The 19,173-nt window shown below is 41.0% G+C and overlaps 2 protein-coding genes across 2 annotated transcripts; both read right to left on the bottom strand.

Annotated features, from left to right (window-relative positions):
* Positions 1-11,173: 11,173 nt before the first annotated feature.
* Positions 11,174-11,935, bottom strand: LOC149173340 (uncharacterized). Its single transcript, XM_089426664.1, has one exon. The coding sequence runs from the start codon at positions 11,933-11,935 to the stop codon at positions 11,174-11,176; it is 762 nt and encodes a 253-aa protein (XP_089282790.1).
* Positions 11,936-16,500: 4,565 nt separating this feature from the next.
* LOC149173341 (uncharacterized) lies at positions 16,501-17,871 on the bottom strand. The gene has a single exon (XM_089426665.1). It carries the CDS (start codon positions 17,869-17,871, stop codon positions 16,501-16,503), a length of 1,371 nt encoding a protein of 456 aa, XP_089282791.1.
* Between the last annotated feature and the right edge of the window lie 1,302 nt (positions 17,872-19,173).

The following is a 19,173-nucleotide window of genomic DNA, read 5'->3' on the forward strand; positions in this document are numbered from 1 at the left end:
TCCTTGTCTTGTGTTAACCTCGTTAAAAAATGAAACAAGGATAGGTTATATAGATAGTTAGAAAGTAGGATTTTGAGAGGACAGTTCCTGTTACTGAGTCAACCTCGTTAAAAAATGAATCAGGTTAGAGGATAGTTCCTGTTACTGAGTCAACCTCGTTAAAAAATGAATCAGGTATGAGGATAGTTCTTTTCTTGTGTCAACCTCTTTAAAAATGAAACAACCCCCTTTTCAAGTTAAATATTGAAAGTAAACCTTCATTTCATCCAGCCGGTTGAATGCAATGAAGCCTGGGGGGCATGTACCTCATTTCGCATCATTATGCTGGGGGCATGCGAACTTTTTGAGCATAGTTCCTTGTCTTGTGTCAAGCTCGTTAAAAAATGAAACAAGGGTAGGTTAAGTAGGTAGATTGTAGAGAGTAGTCATGAGCATAGTTCCTTGTCTTGTGTCAAGCTCATTAAAAAATGAATCAAGGATTTTAGAGCATAGTTCCTTGTCTTGTGTCAAGCTCGTTAAAAAATGAATCAAGGTTTTTAGAGTTAAGTTTTTGTTAGGTAGATTGTAGAGAGTAGTTATGAGCATAGTTCCTTGTCTTATGTCAAGCTCACTAAAAAATGAAACAACTCCCACAATTCTTTCCAAGATCTTGAAAGTAAAGCTTCATTCCATCCACCTCATTGAATGCAATGAAGCTTGGGGGGCATGTACCTTGATTTGCATCATTATGCCGGGGGCATGTGAACTTATAACAAGCATAGTTTTTCGTTTCAAGCTTGCATAAACATGAAACCGAATCCGAGCATAGTTCTTTTCCTGTGTCAAGCTCGTTAAAAAATGAAACAAATCCTCCTCTAATTGAGTCGAGAGTTTGACTAGACCTCATAGATGTTAGGTTGTACGTTTAGGTTAGTTATTTCAGTTTTTGCATAATTTTCTTACAGTTTTAGGTCGAGTCTTTCAAATGATCTCGTTCTTGAACCTTCATTTCATCCACCTTAGTTGAATGAAATGAAGCTGGGGGGCATGCGCTCTAACAGTTATGCTTAGGGGGCATCAAGCACAGTTTTATCTCTGTTTCAAGCTTGTGTAAAAATGAAACTAATTTGAAGCATAGTTTTTATCTGTTTCAAGCTTTTGTAAAAATGAAACCTATCTCAATTTTAGTTATTTTCAAGACTCGTTAAACTCATGAAAATACCGAGATTATTTTGCTATCTTTCATTCTCGTAAAACAAATGAAAATGCCGAGTTCTTTCCGTTTTTTCCTACTCGTAAATTAAATTGAAAGTCGGCCACATGAGTACATTTTTATCATTTTTTCGAACTCGTTAAAACTTACGAAAAAGTGAAAACCATGAGTACATTTTTATCCCTTTTTCGAACTCGTTAAAACTTACGAAAAAGTGAAACCTTGGAGTTCTCTTTTAAGCCCTTTTCTGACTCCTAAAACATGAAAAGATTGCCGAGCGTTTCTTTTACACTCGTTAAAACGGAATTAAAAGACGGTCCCCTTATAGCTCTTTTCTGACCGTAAAATCAGGAAAAGATTGCCGGGTTTTTATCGTTTCAAACTCGATACGGAAATAAAACGACGTGTCCTTGATCGCTTTTTACTTTTCAGGTCAGTGGCACTAATTATGAAAGTACTCCTTGGTCGCAAGATCAAGCGGTTCCCCCAGGTATTATTTTATACTTTTTCGGGCTTGAGGGACACAAATTTATGAAAAAGTTCAACGTGGAGTTTCCTTAAGTTTTTCAGACTCTCTAAAATTGAAAAACGCCGAGTTTCTCCTGTACTGGGCTCGTTAAAATTTTACAGTAGAGGACCTGTTCAATTACAAACAGGAACGAACCACTCCTTCCTAGGGTTCGAATTTAAACTAGGTTGGACTCGTCCGAAGGATGAGCTTATAATCAAGCATATGTTATCCTCCTCAAGCTTGTTAAAAATAAAGAGGTACTTGCCAGAAATGGTGGGGGAAAAGAGAGAAGAATGAACCTGTTTGTCACCTTTTGTCTCAAAAGAAACTTTATTACCACTCTTGAACACGACACTTTTCATTCACCTGGGTTGGGAAATCTTTTACCTCACAGTTGATCAAACCACTTTGAAAGTCTTTAACCGGGTTCCGGGGATTAACTTTGAGTTATTCGTCACCAATCCATCTGTCGTGTCGTTATGTGTTCAAGAGGTCTGCAAGCAAAACTTTCATCTGCAAAATACTTGTCATCCATTTGACCATCCCTGAGTCAGTCCTTACAGCAACATTTCTTCAACTTGAACAATGATTTCGTGTTGCGGGCTTGCCTGCAACGGGTCGCTTTCTATCGACATCGACACATTATCTAGAAAGATGACTTAGGAATCGACAGTACCTTGAAGTCTGCATGCATCAATGGCAGGTTTCTCGCCTTTGACGTCAGTTTACATCATTGACTTTCGATCAAAGGATTTCGTGAAGTGTTCAACATCAAAACATCTATTCACATTTCACGGGTTGTGCTTGGTACTTTGAGAACCATTGAAATTACTGGTGGTCTCTCTCACGCTTGTTAACAGTTTACATCATCGACTGGTAATCAAGTGGTTTCTAACATGTTCGACATCAAATCATTTAAATCACATGGCTAGAATCGTACCAATTCGGTAGAAGTGAAGACCCTGGATCTAGTTTCTACCATCCAGGCTGCGAGGAGTTTTGTATTCATTATCTATGTAGACTAATCATAAACATATGGCTGCGTCCATACTGTGTCTACAAAAGTCTATAAAAAATGATGTACTGCAAGATCATTCCTGTATCAGAGTAGTTAGTCCATTAGTTAAAGTTTTGAATCTGAGTATGGGAATGCCTACCTCAGTGATGATATAATCTTATACATGTATTTTGTGTTGAAAGTTGCAGGTTCCAACCAGGCCATCCACAAGACAATCCTTGAAATGATAAAGCGCTTCACCCTTCCTAGAATTACAAAACCCTACTCTATTCCAGGCTTCGCACTTTAGGGGGCAATCTGTTACACTAAAAAATGTCACCATGACTATTTACAGTTAGTATGGCTCTATCAACAGTCATGCTACCCTCTTAGGCAAGTCTTATGCCTCTGTTATCCATCTCAAACTCAAAAAAGAGAGAAAGTCTTGTAAAAAATGTGTTTATCTCTGGGGACGCAGGTTCTCTCAAGCCTTACCTGCGGGGACGCTCACAATGTTCACAAAGACTGCGTCCTTGGACGCTCTGTATGTTAAGGGACAGGTGCGTCCTTCTGTAAAAGGCAAAATGCGCAAGTTTCATCTTAAAAAAGTTACTTGTGGTTACTTCTAGAACTTTCTAGAGGTCGGTTTGATGAATTGGATGCGCCTCCAGTTGGTTCATGTATCTCTATTAAGGAGGAACTTATCCCATCAATAAGGGAGCTATCCCACCCAAAGAGGGGGATTATCCCATTGATGGTGGACCTGAATAACCTCTTTACAGCACTATAAATAAAGGCATTGAGCCAGAAGGAGAGGAGGTTGGAGCTATACATTTTCTTTGGGTAAATGCTGCAGGATTTAGGTCTTCCATTAGAGCCTTTGTGAGGAGAGATTGTCTTCACTTGATTCTACTTGGGAGAGGGTGAGCTTTGTCAAAGTAGAGGAAAACCCTTGATGGACCCTGGGAGGAACTTGCACAACACCAAGGCCAGGTTGTAAGAGTTTCTTTGTTTCGTTATTAATACAAACTGGTTTATTTTTCTCAATAGCTTATGTTAATGAGTTATTTCATGTGTTCCTTGGTCTGCATGTTGAATATATGTTTTATTATATGAAATGCAAGTGCTTGGTAATTGTTTGATTGTTTGTGGTTGCAGGAATTGACTTGAAGGAGGAGCTCATCCGGATCGTCAAGAACGGACTTCAACAACAGCGTTTTGGAATAAGGTAAGCCTAAACACTTGTAGTGTTCATGTTGTAAAAGGTGTATTTAGAGAAAGATCACTCCATTTTGTCTTGTTTGTCATTAGAATGTCTTAGACTTCTAGGAAGGTCAGTCGTGTCCGCACCCTTGACAGATTCCGTGTGACACCTCCTCCTCTGGGCATGAGTTCTGCCCATCGATTCAACCTCGGCTCCCGTGGCATTGGATCTGCCACTATACCTCCCTGTACCTGGAATATCGGCAGTCAATCCAGGAAGAAAGTTACTACGATAGATCCGTAGCCAAACTGTTTGTTCCCATCACGCTTACACTTGGTAAGCTGCCTTTTGATATTTGTCGTCACTGCCGTGGCCCAATCAAATAGTGTAGGTTGGAGACACTCAGTTGCCAGTAGCAAATGATTCTTGCTGGCCTCGTGGGGCGCCTGTACCCCAGCTGTCCGGGTGATAGTGAACAAAATCACTCGTAGCGCCAGGTCGGGAACCGTGATAATATCTACTTTGGCACTGTTTGATCGAAACTGTGCCCCAGGACAAACTCGTTCCATCACCTCCCCCATCTTCTCTCCGGAAGGCCTGCTACCAGTCAAGATGGGCCGTGCACCTCGCCGCGATAGTCCAGTAATAAAGTAGACATCGGAAACATCTAACTCCAATTTCCTGTCTTTCAGGCGAAATACCTGATCCTCCGTATCCCAAGCATCCACGATAAATCGCAGCAGCTCAGGTTGTTTGATTCATAAACCTTGGACGGAGTCTAAAGCATGGCCAGGCAACCTTTGAAACGCTATTGCTTTGCATTAGCGGAGTAGATCAACGCCACTTCAGTCGATCTCCAGTTTGGTTTATGAACAAAACGGCTTGGAGTTTGTCTTGCATGTTAGTTTTCTCTTGCCTGCTTGCATAAATGAGCTTTCTGGGTCAGCTTTGAAGCTGTTTCTTGCTGTTAGACCTGTCTGAGTACTGTTGACCAGACCCTGGGCTGTTGTATTTATTTTTTGGGCCAGCAAACGCGGTTGGCGCGTTTTTTCCTCTGACAGTCGCAGCAGTTGACACAGGTTGCACAACAGCAACTCGCGCCAATTCTTTGATAGCGCAAGTTGTAGGCTGACAGTCGCGCCAGTCCTGTGAATTTTGCCTGTGTGTTTGTTGGAAACTCTTTAAACTCAGATTTTTGTCTTTGTATATCTTTTCCAGCTTCTGGAAGTGTGTTGGACCTCTGTTTGACTGGTTGTTACCTTTATCCTTCAGTTGTTTGCTTATTTCTATCGATTTTGTATCCCAACCCTAGAGCATCTAGTGGCTTTGCATGTCGAGCCTTTTGTGGGAAGTTCTGCTTTTTTACTATCCAGTCAAATTTTTGGTTGTTTTCCGCACCTGTCTAGTAGTTGTTAAAGCTTGTTATTCTCTTCTTCTGGGAAATTCACTTCTGGCTTGTTGGGATTTTTCTTGACTTCATTTGAACTTAGATCACATGGTTCATTGAAGGACTTTGCGCTTTTCTTTGTTTTGACGGTTCATCTTGATGTTTCAGATTTGGTTCTCTTTGAATTGAGTGAATTCTGTTCGTTTATGCTTGTTAATATCTCTTGAGATTTGTGTAAATGCATTATGCCATTTTAAAAAGAGAAAAAACAAAAGATATTTTTGCATTATATTAGTTAGCATTTATTGTTATTTGTTGCTTTTAAAAAGAAAAGAAAAGAAAAAGTTTCATTTCTTGTTATTAGCTGCATTAGGATCTTTGTTGTTTGTTTATTGTTCATTTTGTTTGTTTGAAAATCTCAACTCTCCTGTAGTTAGAATTCATTGAACGAAATGATATAATTTTGGCATATAGTTTGCATTTAGGAAGTTTTGAGAGATCAAATACGGTAGGACCAAAAAACTGAAACTTAATTGAAGATCAACTGTAAAATAAACCGAATGAACCTAACAACGCATTGGAACCTAATGCACATATTCTAGAGGTCTAGGCTAGAGACGTGTTCCGGCGTCGTAAAACCTGGTAACTATTGCCTCACTGATGGTTGGGTGATTCCTCCTAAGAGACAATAAGTACCAGTACGGACTGAGCTCCCACGTACTGTCGCGTATATACGGGAGACCCCACTAGGATATCATCCTTTATCCATAGGAAGCCGAGTCTGCCGCCTTACAAGCTGTAATGCACTGAACACAACATTCGGGAAGTCCTTGGTTTTCATCTGATCGCCAAGGTGTATAAGCAGTTTTACGGATTGTTTGGTAAACCTTTTTCCTAGAGTCTCCAGAGTAGTCACTTTTGATCCTTTTCGGACTCCTTAAAAGAAAAGGTGCCTGTGAGCGTCTTGTCACTTCGTGCTCACTAAACATTCGAAGGATACTAGAGCCATCTTTTGTCCTTTTCTCGACTCTTGAAACATGAAAAGGTCAAGTTGTGTCTTTGCGTCCTAAAATTTATTCGGCCACGATAACATTTACCCAATTAGATTTTGTTTGTGTTAGTTTGAGTAGGGGTTTGTCTCGGTAGATTCCTTAGGTTTTGTGAAGTTTAATCCTGGCCGAATTACCAATTTCGTCCTCTTCCGAGATACCGGTTGTGAGTCTTCCTGTGCTTCCGAGTATACAACCACTTAGTTCTCGTGCCCCAGGCGACGAGACTTACCAATTTCATTGGAACCCTACTTGGGAACCTTCTGAGGACAATGTCCCTTTTTGGGACTATACTTCTCCTCATGTTTCAGTCCCACCTTTTTCCTCTGACATGGAGGATTTGTCCCCTACAACAACTGATGAGTCCGTTGCGACGAGCGGTGAAATTCCCACCGCAACGGACCCTATACTTGTCAGCAGCACTCCCACTACTGCAAACCTACCACCAGGCTATAAAGCTTTAAGGGATACTATGCCCTTTGGAACTCCTTTCATGGGTTCTATTTGGTCACCACTCACTTTTCCAACCATGGAGCCTTTTACTCCGCAAATTCACAGTACATCTGTTACCTCCATCACAACCACTCCAACGGTCTGTGCAGCCTCTTCGACTCCTATTTTTAGTCGCCCTTCGGCTTCCTTATTCGAAGTCTTTGATCCCATGTCAAATGTCCCAACACAGGGGCCATACGATCCGTATTTGTCGTCTCAACCGGTTGTTGAGGTATTAGTTCCATTGTCAATTGATTGGGGCTCCACCTCTTTTCATGGTGGTCAAGTTTCATCTGCGCAATCTCCAAGACAACCTCCTCAAGACTAACAAGGGCAATCTTTCCATGGAAACCCTTTTGCTTCTGGTGGCTCGTTTTTCTCCTCTTATGTTCAACCTTCTGGTAACTCAGGTCAGTCTCTGTTCAACAAGCCCAACCTGGTATCCAGCAAGGTTATCCTACTGGACAAATTGGTCAATCAACTGTTAACCTAAACCAACCCAATGTCCAGCATGGTCCAATATCTGGACAAGTTGTTCCACCACCTGGTCAGCCTACCATCCAGTATAGTCAACCTTCTCGGCAATTCGGTCAGCCTCAAATCCAATCAGGCCAACCAACTGCCCAGCCCACTCAGCCATCTGGTCCCTTAGGACAACTTTCTGTTGTGCAACAAAAACAACTCCATCCCAGCAGGTACAACCTTCTGGGCAGGGAGGTCAATCCCAATATCAACAAGGTTATCCTTCCGGCCAGATAGCCCAACCTACAGGACATCTTTCTGGTACTGCTCAACTTGGTTTTTTTCCCCAAGCTGGACCCCAACCCCCGTCTGGTTTTCAAATGCAAGCTGGGGTTCAATCCCAACCACTTTATCAACCTCCGCCTACTCCTCAAACTCAGTTTGGAGTCCAGCCACCCTATGGTTACCAGCAACCTCAAGGGCAACCTTTTTTTGCCCCGTATCAAAATTACCAACAACTGCAGACGAATCCTTATTATCCGCAACCATATGGTGCTTCTGCAGGACCAATTGGTAATCCATGTAGCGTTGGGGGGCAAAACCCAAATCCTTACGGACAAAACCCTATGGGGCCAAATCCGTCCGGACCAAGCCCTTGGGGGCAACCGCCAGTTGGTTGGAACCTTGGTGCTCCATCCCAACAGCAGCCCCAGATGTCCTTTAATCCTCAATTACCTTTCTTAGCGACTTTAGAATTACAGGATGTGTCTAAATTGACCAATGATCGTATTCTACATAATCCATATTGGCCTCCGGTTCCAACGAAAATTCCCGGTGACTGTCCAAAATTCGATGGTAAGCCTAATGAGGATCCACAAGCTCATGTCATGACCTATCACCTATGGTGCTCATCCAATTCATGGCTTGATGATTCAATTCGGCTTCGCCTTTTTCAAAGGACTCTCACTGGCTCTGCCGCTAAGTGGTATATTGAGCTCAATCGCGGATCCTTTCAGGATTTCAACTCCTTGGCTATGGCATTCCTCACTCATTTTCAGTTGCCCGTTCGATATGAAATGGGTACAAACATCCTCACATCCTTAAGACAAACGACGGCTACGCATATCTCTAATCATATTCATGAATGGATACTGTGTAGACGTATGATCAAATTTTGGATTCCCGACCAGCTTTTTACTGATTGGTTTACGACTTCGTTCGTTCCTCCAATAGCTCGGGACATCTCCATGGGAGCGTGTGTCACTGAAGAGCAAGCTATCGCGGGAGCTCAGTATCTTGACTTGGTTTATTCTCAGTCAAGTACATTGTATGATTATCTGCTTGATTCCCCTAGACCAGGAACATCCAAAGCCTCGCCAACACCAACTGTTGACAGGATTATTGGAACTGTTAGTTCATCCTCAAAGAAAAATTCCACGAACCCTGGGAAGAAAAAACAACCTGTTTCGAATGAACCCACTTCTCAGGTAACACCCACTTCGAATGTTACTTCCGAGGTCAATTCCGTCCAATCCACCACGGCAGACAACGCCTCGAAAGCAAAAAAGAAAGGGAAAGCGAAGAATAAGCCAGACCAACCTAAGCAGGAAGCCCCTAAACCTCGACCCGAGGACGGCGCTAAGCGCAAACCAAAGTATCCTTGTCTTATCTGTGATGAGGATCACTAAACCAAGGACTGCCCGAGGTGGTCCAAAGTTAGTCGTTTGTTGAAAGGCGCTCCCGGGACTCCTGCGGTGCTTAAAGAACCCTTTCCCTCACAACAAACTCAAAAAACTCAACTGGTGGCTGACCCATCTCAGCCTCCCTCTTCCTTCGGTTCTCAAGTGTTTAAGGCTGGAACGATACCTATCAATATCAGTACTCGAACAAAAGATTATCCGCCATCTACTGGGAAGGAGCCTGAGATACCCTCTAGTGCTCCTCCGTTCAGTTCGGGTCCGCTCCACATTGAGAGACCTACAACTAAGACGCCTCTTCGACCCCCTCCAAAAGGAGTACTCCGGAAATCTTCTTACAACCCAAATGCTCGTGCTGCACAGCACTACAATATCGTTGAGGACTTAGCGTAGACTCTGTCGGCTATGTCCGCTTTAGAAGTTCTCCAGAGCTGCCCTTCTCAGAGGAAGTCCTTGCTATCCGCCATTGGTGGCATAGACCCGGCAGATTCAGATTAAATTACTTTTGACTTAGAACACCATACCCAGAGACTGCCTCCCCAAATCGCATTCCTTATATAGGTTATCATTGACTCCAAAACGATTCATCGTACAGTCTGTTATCACAAAATCGTGTACTAAGGGCTGCTACTTAGCAAGATCTCATGCAACTATTTCAAACCAGGCTTTAGACTAAGGCTTAGCCTCCTTAGTCAGAGAGGGCTCTCTCACAGATTTTTTATATGGATTAATGACAAGAAAAGATGGCTAACTCTTCAAACAGTACATGAAAATAAGCTGGTTGGAACAACAAAATAACACTTCTTCCATTGGGCTCATGGAGTCAAACACCTCTGCAGTAAACTATTAACTACTCAATCATGGAAGCCAAGGCATATAATGTTTAAACACTCAGAAAATTTCTCAAAAAGAACCTCATCTCATAAACATACACGGGAAGTCTGAGCACTAAGTGAATTCAGAGTGATTGCATATCTATTGAGATGTAAAACAGAAAGGATAAAGACAAAACCACATATATTCTGAGCCTTTGAACACAAGATGAATCTTGGGAAGAAAAAGTAATCTTTCTATTACTGTCAAAAGTCTTTTACATTAGCCAAGATAAAAACTCTGTTTTTTTCATAAATCTCCCCCCCTTTTACATTCATCCCTCATCCATATATAGGAACACACTATTCCCTCACTAGAGCGAGCTCAAAGGCTCTATTAACTACTCCTATATGCTATTTAACTAATTCATTAATTACAAAAGTGCTGAGCTGTAATTACAAAAAATCCTAATCAAACTAAAACACTAATTCCATTCTCCTCGTAACATGATTCTTCTTGGATCTTTGACAGCTGTCCTCCTTCAGTTAGGCTGAGATGGCTGAGCTAAAGATGCAATAAACAAGCTAACCTTTGATGCTTGAAAGCGTTGTTGGCTCATTAATTGACCAAAAGATGTGCTCTGTTTTTACGGTCTCTGTCTCCTACCATCCTCCGAAAATGTAGCAGCATGTTCCCAACTCTTTAATAACTCAAAGTATGGAACACTACTACCAAACACCATGTCTCCAGATGAACTGTAGGCTGTATTGATGTACAGGTGTCTCTCTTCTAACATTCCCGGTCAAACTCTTTATTCTGCATTGAAAACATCACCTACAACAGTTTCGTAGCGCGCTACGAAACTGCTGTGTGATTTAAAAAACACAGTCTTCCTCTAAACTCCTCACAAAATTGAATAGGTGTTGTTGCCATTCTTCATTTTCACCTTTGCTATGCTGAGATTCAGAATCACATTCTCTGTATCCTTCATAAGGTTAGAGTGGGTTACCTTCTTTTCCTCATCAAAGATCACCTCAAGCTTAGGCCTAACATAATTATTGAGACCTGAAGCACTTGGAAAAACACCTGTGAGGAAATCATTAAATGGACTGGAATTCTACTCTGATCCTTGATGTCTTGATGCAAGCAACTTGAGGATTACCTTGAAGCTTTGGAGGAGCAGCAATTCTAAAATACAGTTACAAAACTGGAATGCCTGCATACTACAAAACCATAGAGGGTAGAATCAAACTAAATGAGAGGCATCCACCCTGTCATTGCTGTTACGGTCGTTTGATTTCCATGTTTCTAGAACACATTGCATTACATAGTTACACCTCCATGGCACATGGTCAAGAAACATGGAGAGTTAAACAATAATGTCCTTAAAGCTTTCTCTATGTCTTAAAATAGCTCTGTGAGATGCATCCGCACGGTGAAGCCAATTCAAATTTTTCCATGAAGGCCATGTAGTCTGCTTGGCTTCTGGGATGATATGAATAACCAAGCCAGGAACGAACATCTCCACTGGCTCTGCCTCTGACACATCAGGGCCCAAATCTGTATTCACAGGTTGGGATATTGAATCTCCATAAGTGCCATTCTCTATCACTATATCAGTATAGTGGGTATGCAAATCATTAGAATAAACCTCATCTTTATAGCTAGCATCTTGCTGATTGTTGCCATGATTCTTTGTGTCTGAATCCTCAATTAACACTGTACATTCATCAAAGGAAAGTTTGTTCCTTGATTCAACACCTTTTATCTTGTACTTAAAACGTCTCTGCTTGTGTCTCCGATTCTTATCCCTTGGGACCATCGAGCCTGATCGGGATGTCTGCACAGAATCCTCTTTACAGTTTGTACCCCAAAGATATTTATTTGCATGCAGTAGGTGCCTTGCAAGTTTAGATATCACAGCAGAATTTGTAGAATAATCTGCTGCAAGTGCTCCCAGTGCTGTTGCTCGCAAACGGAGGATTGAAGTCGCTGAAAGCCGTGACAAGAACTCATCATTGTAAATGATACTTGTTACAAAGCTCGAACATGCATCAGCTACAATTGCATCAACACAGGGGAGTACACCATATGCATAAACATGCAAGTTTGAGTACCGTTTGTGTAACATTATCCATGCTAACGCACCAATCGCACCACCCAAAGAATGTCCAACAAATTGCAAAGCATACCCATGACATTCTCCATCAAGCCCCAATATAGAAGAAAGGAATCCTTTCTTTCAATGAGATGATGCATCTTGACCACCTCTAGGTCTATTTCTACTCTCATAGGTTTGATCTAAAGCTATCTGATCTGCATTTTCGAAATTTCCATCTAGTTGTATACAGAGCTCCCTAGCTGCCTCAACTATGCCTGAATGCCCAAAATGCGGGAAAGTTGTGGCAACACGTTGCTTTACATTATCATCTAGGATATCTCTATTAAGCAGTCCATCCAAATCTGTTTCTGACAGCGCACATTCCCTACAGAGAACATCTGCCAAAAGATCTTCGGGAGTTTCAGCTCCTCTAACAGAAATGACCACACACTGCAAATGGTGCAACACCACAGCAAAATATGCAACTTCCTGTTTCGCTTGATAGACACGTCCTTTTCGCAAGGTGTCAGGAGGTAGATTAACAAATTTCAGATATGCCGCAGCATGACCCCGCCACCAATTGTCACCTTGTAATAAAAGTCTCCTGTTACGGCTCCAAGGGGTCAAAACACCTTGCCGATATAACCATGCACATGGAAATATAATTGGATTTTTGACATTAACATTCCATAAGAACATATCTGGTTTATACATTTTACCAAACAGTAGGCATGCGTTCTCCATACTACTGCAAGTGGCATACTTGCTTACAAACTTGGTATCGAGATTGATATTCTAGCTAAGTCCATGTCTGCGCATATGACAATATACTTCCTTCACTGCTCCCTGTTTTCATATTCTGTCTCCACATGCTTTCCACAGAGAAGTATACGAATTGCATCCGCATATAATAGCTTGTCGGCCCAACTCTTATTTTAATAAGCGAAGTTCATCTCTCAACATGTAACAATGTACTTCCTTCACTGCTCCATAGAATGAGAAGCATTATTCAACTTCACACAGATGATTTGTATCATGTATGCGCATCATTATAAACCAAAACACAGAAAATAAGTACATTGAGGTTAATATTCTTTGTCCATGATGGTTCCATAGGTACAAAATTATGCCTCTGCATGCTGGGGTGAGTTTAAGTGTCTTTGTATGATATGAAGAACCAACAGATCCATTAGCATCATTGTAATAGCTGTCCACATATCTATTGAACAAAGACTGCTGCCCAAATGGCTGTATGATAGGCATTGGTCATGCATCCATCAATGAACCAATTATTGCACCCTTTCTAAGAAATTCACACTGACCAAACTTAATAATAAGCATTGATGATGACTTCTTGAGAACATGCCACCTGTAAAATGTATCCGCCCCAGAACTATTTTGCATGACAACTACTATGGATTCGAACAAATCCCCCATTTCGTAGCATGCTACGAAATCACTAAAACAGGCTGCGCTGTGAAACTGCTAAAGGATTCATGCGCTGCAAAAACACTTTGTCTTTAAGCTAATCTGAGCAAATTTTGGGAAACAGAATTTTCAATGATAACAGTGGCTCCACTTGGGATAGTGTGCCCTTGTGGTACACTAAGAACTCGTATGTCCAGTGCCTTATCCATTTATGACAAACAGAAATTTGCTTGACAAGCATCCCTTTCCAGCTCCTTGGGCCTTCACCTCGGGCTTAAACTTGATGATCACTGTAGGAGAAAGAAATCTACATCTACTGAAAAATAAATGCTCAGTCAACCTTGAGCTTATTTGCATTTTCCTACCTACCTACCCTAACAATTCAAACTTCCCTCAGCTCAATCAATATGAAATTTCCAATGCAGCCAATCATTTGTCTCATCTGATACTTGATTTCTTTGTCTGCATCGGAGTTCAGAGGCAATATGATAGTGTGATGACCGCTGCCACTGAAATTGTCTCTGATCTTTATAGGAAAACTGAAACACTGGAGAGTGAAACTCCTCCATGTATTCATCTATAGGATCCCAGAATACACGATCAGCTTGATTTTTCTTGTAACTTTCAGGTTGTGCCAACTGATCTTCAACGACAATGTTCAGTTCCTCAATCGTGAAAGAAAAAGGAACCAACATTCTCTCCTTGCGTTCTACCATAGAAACCTTCTGAAAATAATGATCATGATTATGAAAATTATATGCTTGAATTTGACCTTCTAAACCTTTAATGTCTTTCTCAATGTCTTTGGCAAATTCATCAAAAAATTTCATCTTATCCTCTGCCTTGCAGTCAAAGGATTTTAGATATGAGGACAAGGACAAAGAAAAATATTCATTTGTTTCTTCTTTGCTATAATCATTATTCCATTGCTTAAAATCTTCAACTGAGGGAGAGTCTGCCACCAACTCTGACCTATCTATCCACTCCTCCAAAAACATGAGCCAAAGGTCTTGAAATGACTTAATGGATTTGGCAGGAAAGCATTCAACCCACTGTTTGCATTTCCCTTGAAGTGAATCATAGAATAACTTTATACAAACATCCTCATGTTTAACTTTAAGAAGCTCTAAAAATTCACAAAAATCTGATATATGCTTCAAGGTTAAACTCAAATCTTCTCCGTTGAATTTGGGACCATTCCTTAGAAAATATGCTTCCTTGGGAAAATGATTTGGGAAACCATGAATTCCTGAGAAATCTATGCATGCATACCTTGAACTAAGAATGGCAGCTTCTGGGTCCTTCATAACTCCAGTGGAATCACCATGAATGTATGAACTTTGAATTCTTCAACAATGGAGTCGCCAAGGTAGGTTTGCAGCCTTGAAAACCACTTTGAACTCCTGCTACCTTCAGAAATTCAATCTTAAGACTTCGGGAATGAGTAATCATCAGGCTCCCGGCAGACGCACCAAAATGTTATCACAAAATCGTGTACTAAGGGCTGCTACTTAGCAAGATCTCATGCAACTATTTCAAACCAGGCTTTAGACTAAGGCTTAGCCTCCTTAGTCAGAGAGGGCTCTCTCACAGATTTTTTATATGGATTAATGACAAGAAAAGATGGCTAACTCTTCAAACAGTACATGAAAATAAGCTGGTTGGAACAAAAAAATAACACTTCTTCCATTGGGCTCATGGAGTCAAACACCTTTGCAGTAAACTATTAACTACTCAATCATGGAAGCCAAGGCATATAATGTTTAAACACTCAGAACATTTCTCAAAAAGAACCTCATCTCATAAACATACACAGGAAGTCTGAGCACTAAGTGAATTCAGAGTGATTGCATATCTATTGAGATGTAAAACAGAAAGGATAAAGACAAAACCACATATATTCTAAGCCTTTGAACACAAGATGAATCTTGGGAAGAAAAAGTAATCTTTCTATTACTGTCAAAAGTCTTTTACATTAGCCAAGATAAAAACTCTGTTTTTTTCATAAATCTCCCCCCCTTTTACATTCATCCCTCATCCATATATAGGAACACACTATTGCCTCACTAGAGCGAGCTCAAAGGCTCTATTAACTACTCCTATATGCTATTTAACTAATTCATTAATTACAAAAGTGCTGAGCTGTAATTACAAAAAATCCTAATCAAACTAAAACACTAATCCCATTCTCCTCGTAACATGATTCTTCTTGGATCTTTGACAGCTGTCCTCCTTCAGTTAGGCTGAGATGGCTGAGCTAAAGATGCAATAAACAAGCTAACCTTGGATGCTTGAAAGCGTTGTTGGCTCATTAATTGACCAAAAGATGTGCTCTGTTTTTACGGTCTCTGTCTCCTACCATCCTCCGAAAATGTAGCAGCATGTTCCCAATTCTTTAATAACTCAAAGTATGGAACGTTGCTACCAAACACCATGTCTCCAGATGAATTGTAGGTTGTATTGATGTACATGTGTCTCTCTTCTAACATTCCCGGTCAAACTGTTTATTCTGCATTGAAAACATCACCTACAGCAGTTTCGTAGCGCGCTACGAAACTGCTGTGTGATTTAAAAAACACAGTCTTCCTCTAAACTCCTCACAAAATTGAATATCTGCTGTTGCCATTCTTAAGTTTCACCTTTGCTATGCTGAGATTCAGAATCACATTCTCTGTATCCTTCATAAGGTTAGAGTGGGTTACCTTCTTTTCCTCATCAAAGATCACCTCGAGCTTGGGCCTAACATAATTATTGAGAACTGAAGCACTTGGAAAAACACTTATGAGGAAATCATTAAATGGACTGGAATTCTACCCTGATCCTTGATGTCTTGATGCAAACAACTTGAGGATTACCTTAAAGCTTTGGAGGAGCATCAATTCTAAAATACAGTTACAAAACTGGAATGCCTGCATACTACAAAACCATAGAGGGTAGAATCAAACTAAATGAGAGGCATCCACCCTGTCATTGCTGTTACGGTCTTTTGATTTCCATGTTTCTAGAACACATTGCATTACATAGTTACACCTCCATGGCACATGGTCAAGAAACATGGAGGGTGAAACAATAATGTCCTTAAAGCTTTCTCTATGTCTTAAAATAGCTCTCTGAGATGCATCCGCACGGTGAAGCCAATTCAAATTTTTCCATGAAGGCCATGTAGTCTACTTGGCTTCTGGGATAATATGAATAACCAAGCCAGGAACGAACATCTCCACTGGCTCTGCCTCTGACACATCAGGGCCCAAATCCGTATTCACAGGTTGGGATATTGAATCTCCAGAAGTGCCATTCTCTATCACTATATCAGTATAGTGGGCATGCAAATCATTAGAATAAACCTCATCTTTATAGCTAGCATCTTTCTGATTGTTGCCATGATTCTCTGTGTCTGAATCCTCAATTAACACTGTACATTCATCAAAGGAAAGTTTGTCCCTTGATTCAGCACCTTTTATCTTGTACTTAAAACGTCTCTGCTTGTGTCTCCGATTCTTATCCCTTGGGACCATCGAGCCTGATTGGGATGTCTGCACAGAATCCTCTTTACAGTTTGTACCCCAAAGATATTTATTTGCATGCAGTAGGCGCCTTGCAAGTTTAGATATCACAGCAGAATCTGTAGAAGAATCTGCTGCAAGTGCTCCCAGTGCTGCTGCTCGCAAACGGAGGATTGAAGTCACTGAAAGCCGTGACGAGAACTCATCATTGTAAATGATACTTGTTACAAAGCTCGAACATGCATAAGCTACAACTGCATCAACACAGGGGAGTACACCATATGCATAAACATGCAAGTTTGAGTACCATTTGTGTAACATTATCCCTGCTAACGCACCAATCGCACCAGCCAAAGAATGTCCAACAAATTGCAAAGCATACCCATGACATTCTCCATCAAGCCCCAATATAGAAGAAAGGAATCCTTTCTTTTGATGAGATGATGCATCTTGACCACCTCCAGGTCTATTTCTACTCTCATAGGTCTGATCTAAAGCTATTTGATCTGCATTTTCGAAATTTCCATCTAGTTGTATACAGAGCTCCCTAGCTGCCTCAACTATGCCTGAATGCCCAAAATGCGGGAAGGTTGTGGCAACACGTTGCTTTACATTATCATCTAGGATATCTCTATTAAGCAGTCCATCCAAATCTGTTTCTGACAGTGCACATTCCCTACAGAGAACATCTGTCAAAAGATCTTCGGGAGTTTCGGCTCCTCTAACAGAAATGACCACACACTGCAAATGGTGCAACACCACAGCAAAATATGCATCTTCCCGTTTCGCTTGATAGACACGTCCTTTTTGCAAGGTGTCAGGAGGTAGATTAACAAATTTCAGATATGCTGCAGCATGACCCCGCCACCAATTGTCACCTTGTAATACAGGTCTCCTGTTACAGCTCCAAGGGGTCAAAACACCTTGCCGATATAACCATGCACATGGAAATATAATTGGATTTTTGACATTAACATTCCATAAGAACATATCTGGTTTATACATTTTACCAAACAGTAGGCATGCGTTCTCCATACTACTGCAAGTGGCATACTTTCTTACAAACTTGGTATCGAGATTGATATTCTAGCTAAGTCCATGTTTGCGCATATGACAATATACTCCCTTCACTGCTCCCTGTTTTCATATTATGTCTCCACATGCTTTCCACAGAGAAGTATACGAATTGCATCCGCATATAATAGCTTGTCGGCCCAACTCTTATTTTAATAAGCGAAGTTCATCTCTCAACATGTAACAATGTACTTCCTTCACTATTCCATAGAATGAGAAGCATTATTCAACTTCACACAGATGATTTGTATCATGTATGCGCATCATTATAAACCAAAACATAGAAAATAAGTACATTGAGGTTAATATTCTTTGTCCATGATGGTTCCATAGGTACAAAATTATGCCTCTGCATGCTGGGGTGAGTTTAAGTGTCTTTGTATGATATGAAGAACCAACAGATCCATTAGCATCATTGTAATAGCTGTCCACATATCTATTGAACAAAGACTGCTGCCCAAATGGCTATATGATATTCATTGGTCATGCATCCATCAATGAACCAATTATTGCACCCTTTCTAAGAAATTCACACTGACCAAACTTAATAACAAGCATTGATGATGACTTCTTGAGAACATGCCACCTGTAAAATGTATCTGCCCTAGAACTATTTTGCATGATAGCTACTATGGATTCGAACAAATCCCCCATTTCGTAGCATCCTACGAAATCACTAAAACAGGCTGCGCTGCGAAACTGCTAAAGGATTCATGCGCTGCAAAAACACTTTGTCTTTAAGCTAATCTGAGCAAATTTTTGGAAACAGAATTTTCAATGATAGCACAGTCGTCGATGAAGGTGCTTCAACTTGCATCATGTCTGTTGCCTGTTGGAAAGCTATTGGATCTCCTACGCTGAGCCAGTCTCCCACAACCTTGGAAGCTTTTGATGGAAGAGCCTCTCGTCCCTATGGTATACTCCAACGTTTGCCTATCAATTTAGAAGGGAAGACGATCGAAATGGAGGTTGAAGTCGTTGATGCTACTCTTACCTACAACATCCTTCTCGGACGTAGCTGGATCTACGCGATGAAAGCTGTTGCTTCATCACTGTTTCGTATCATCCGTTTCCCTCATCAAGGGAAGATTGTTACCATAGACCAGCTATCCTTCTTCGCTTCCTCTGCTGAAGGTAACATTCCTTTTGTGGAGCATACCTCGAAATTATCTGAGAGTCTGGGAGCCGGACTTTTCAAAGATCCCGCCCTCATGGGTGTTTTTCCGCTCCCTCCCCCTAACGTCGCTTCTGTGAATATGATTA

The sequence above is a fragment of the Pinus tabuliformis genome, chromosome 4_2, assembly GCF_031772625.1.
Source record: "Pinus tabuliformis cultivar Carrire ecotype Pingquan chromosome 4_2, CPIR1, whole genome shotgun sequence".
Taxonomy (NCBI): domain Eukaryota; kingdom Viridiplantae; phylum Streptophyta; class Pinopsida; order Pinales; family Pinaceae; genus Pinus; species Pinus tabuliformis.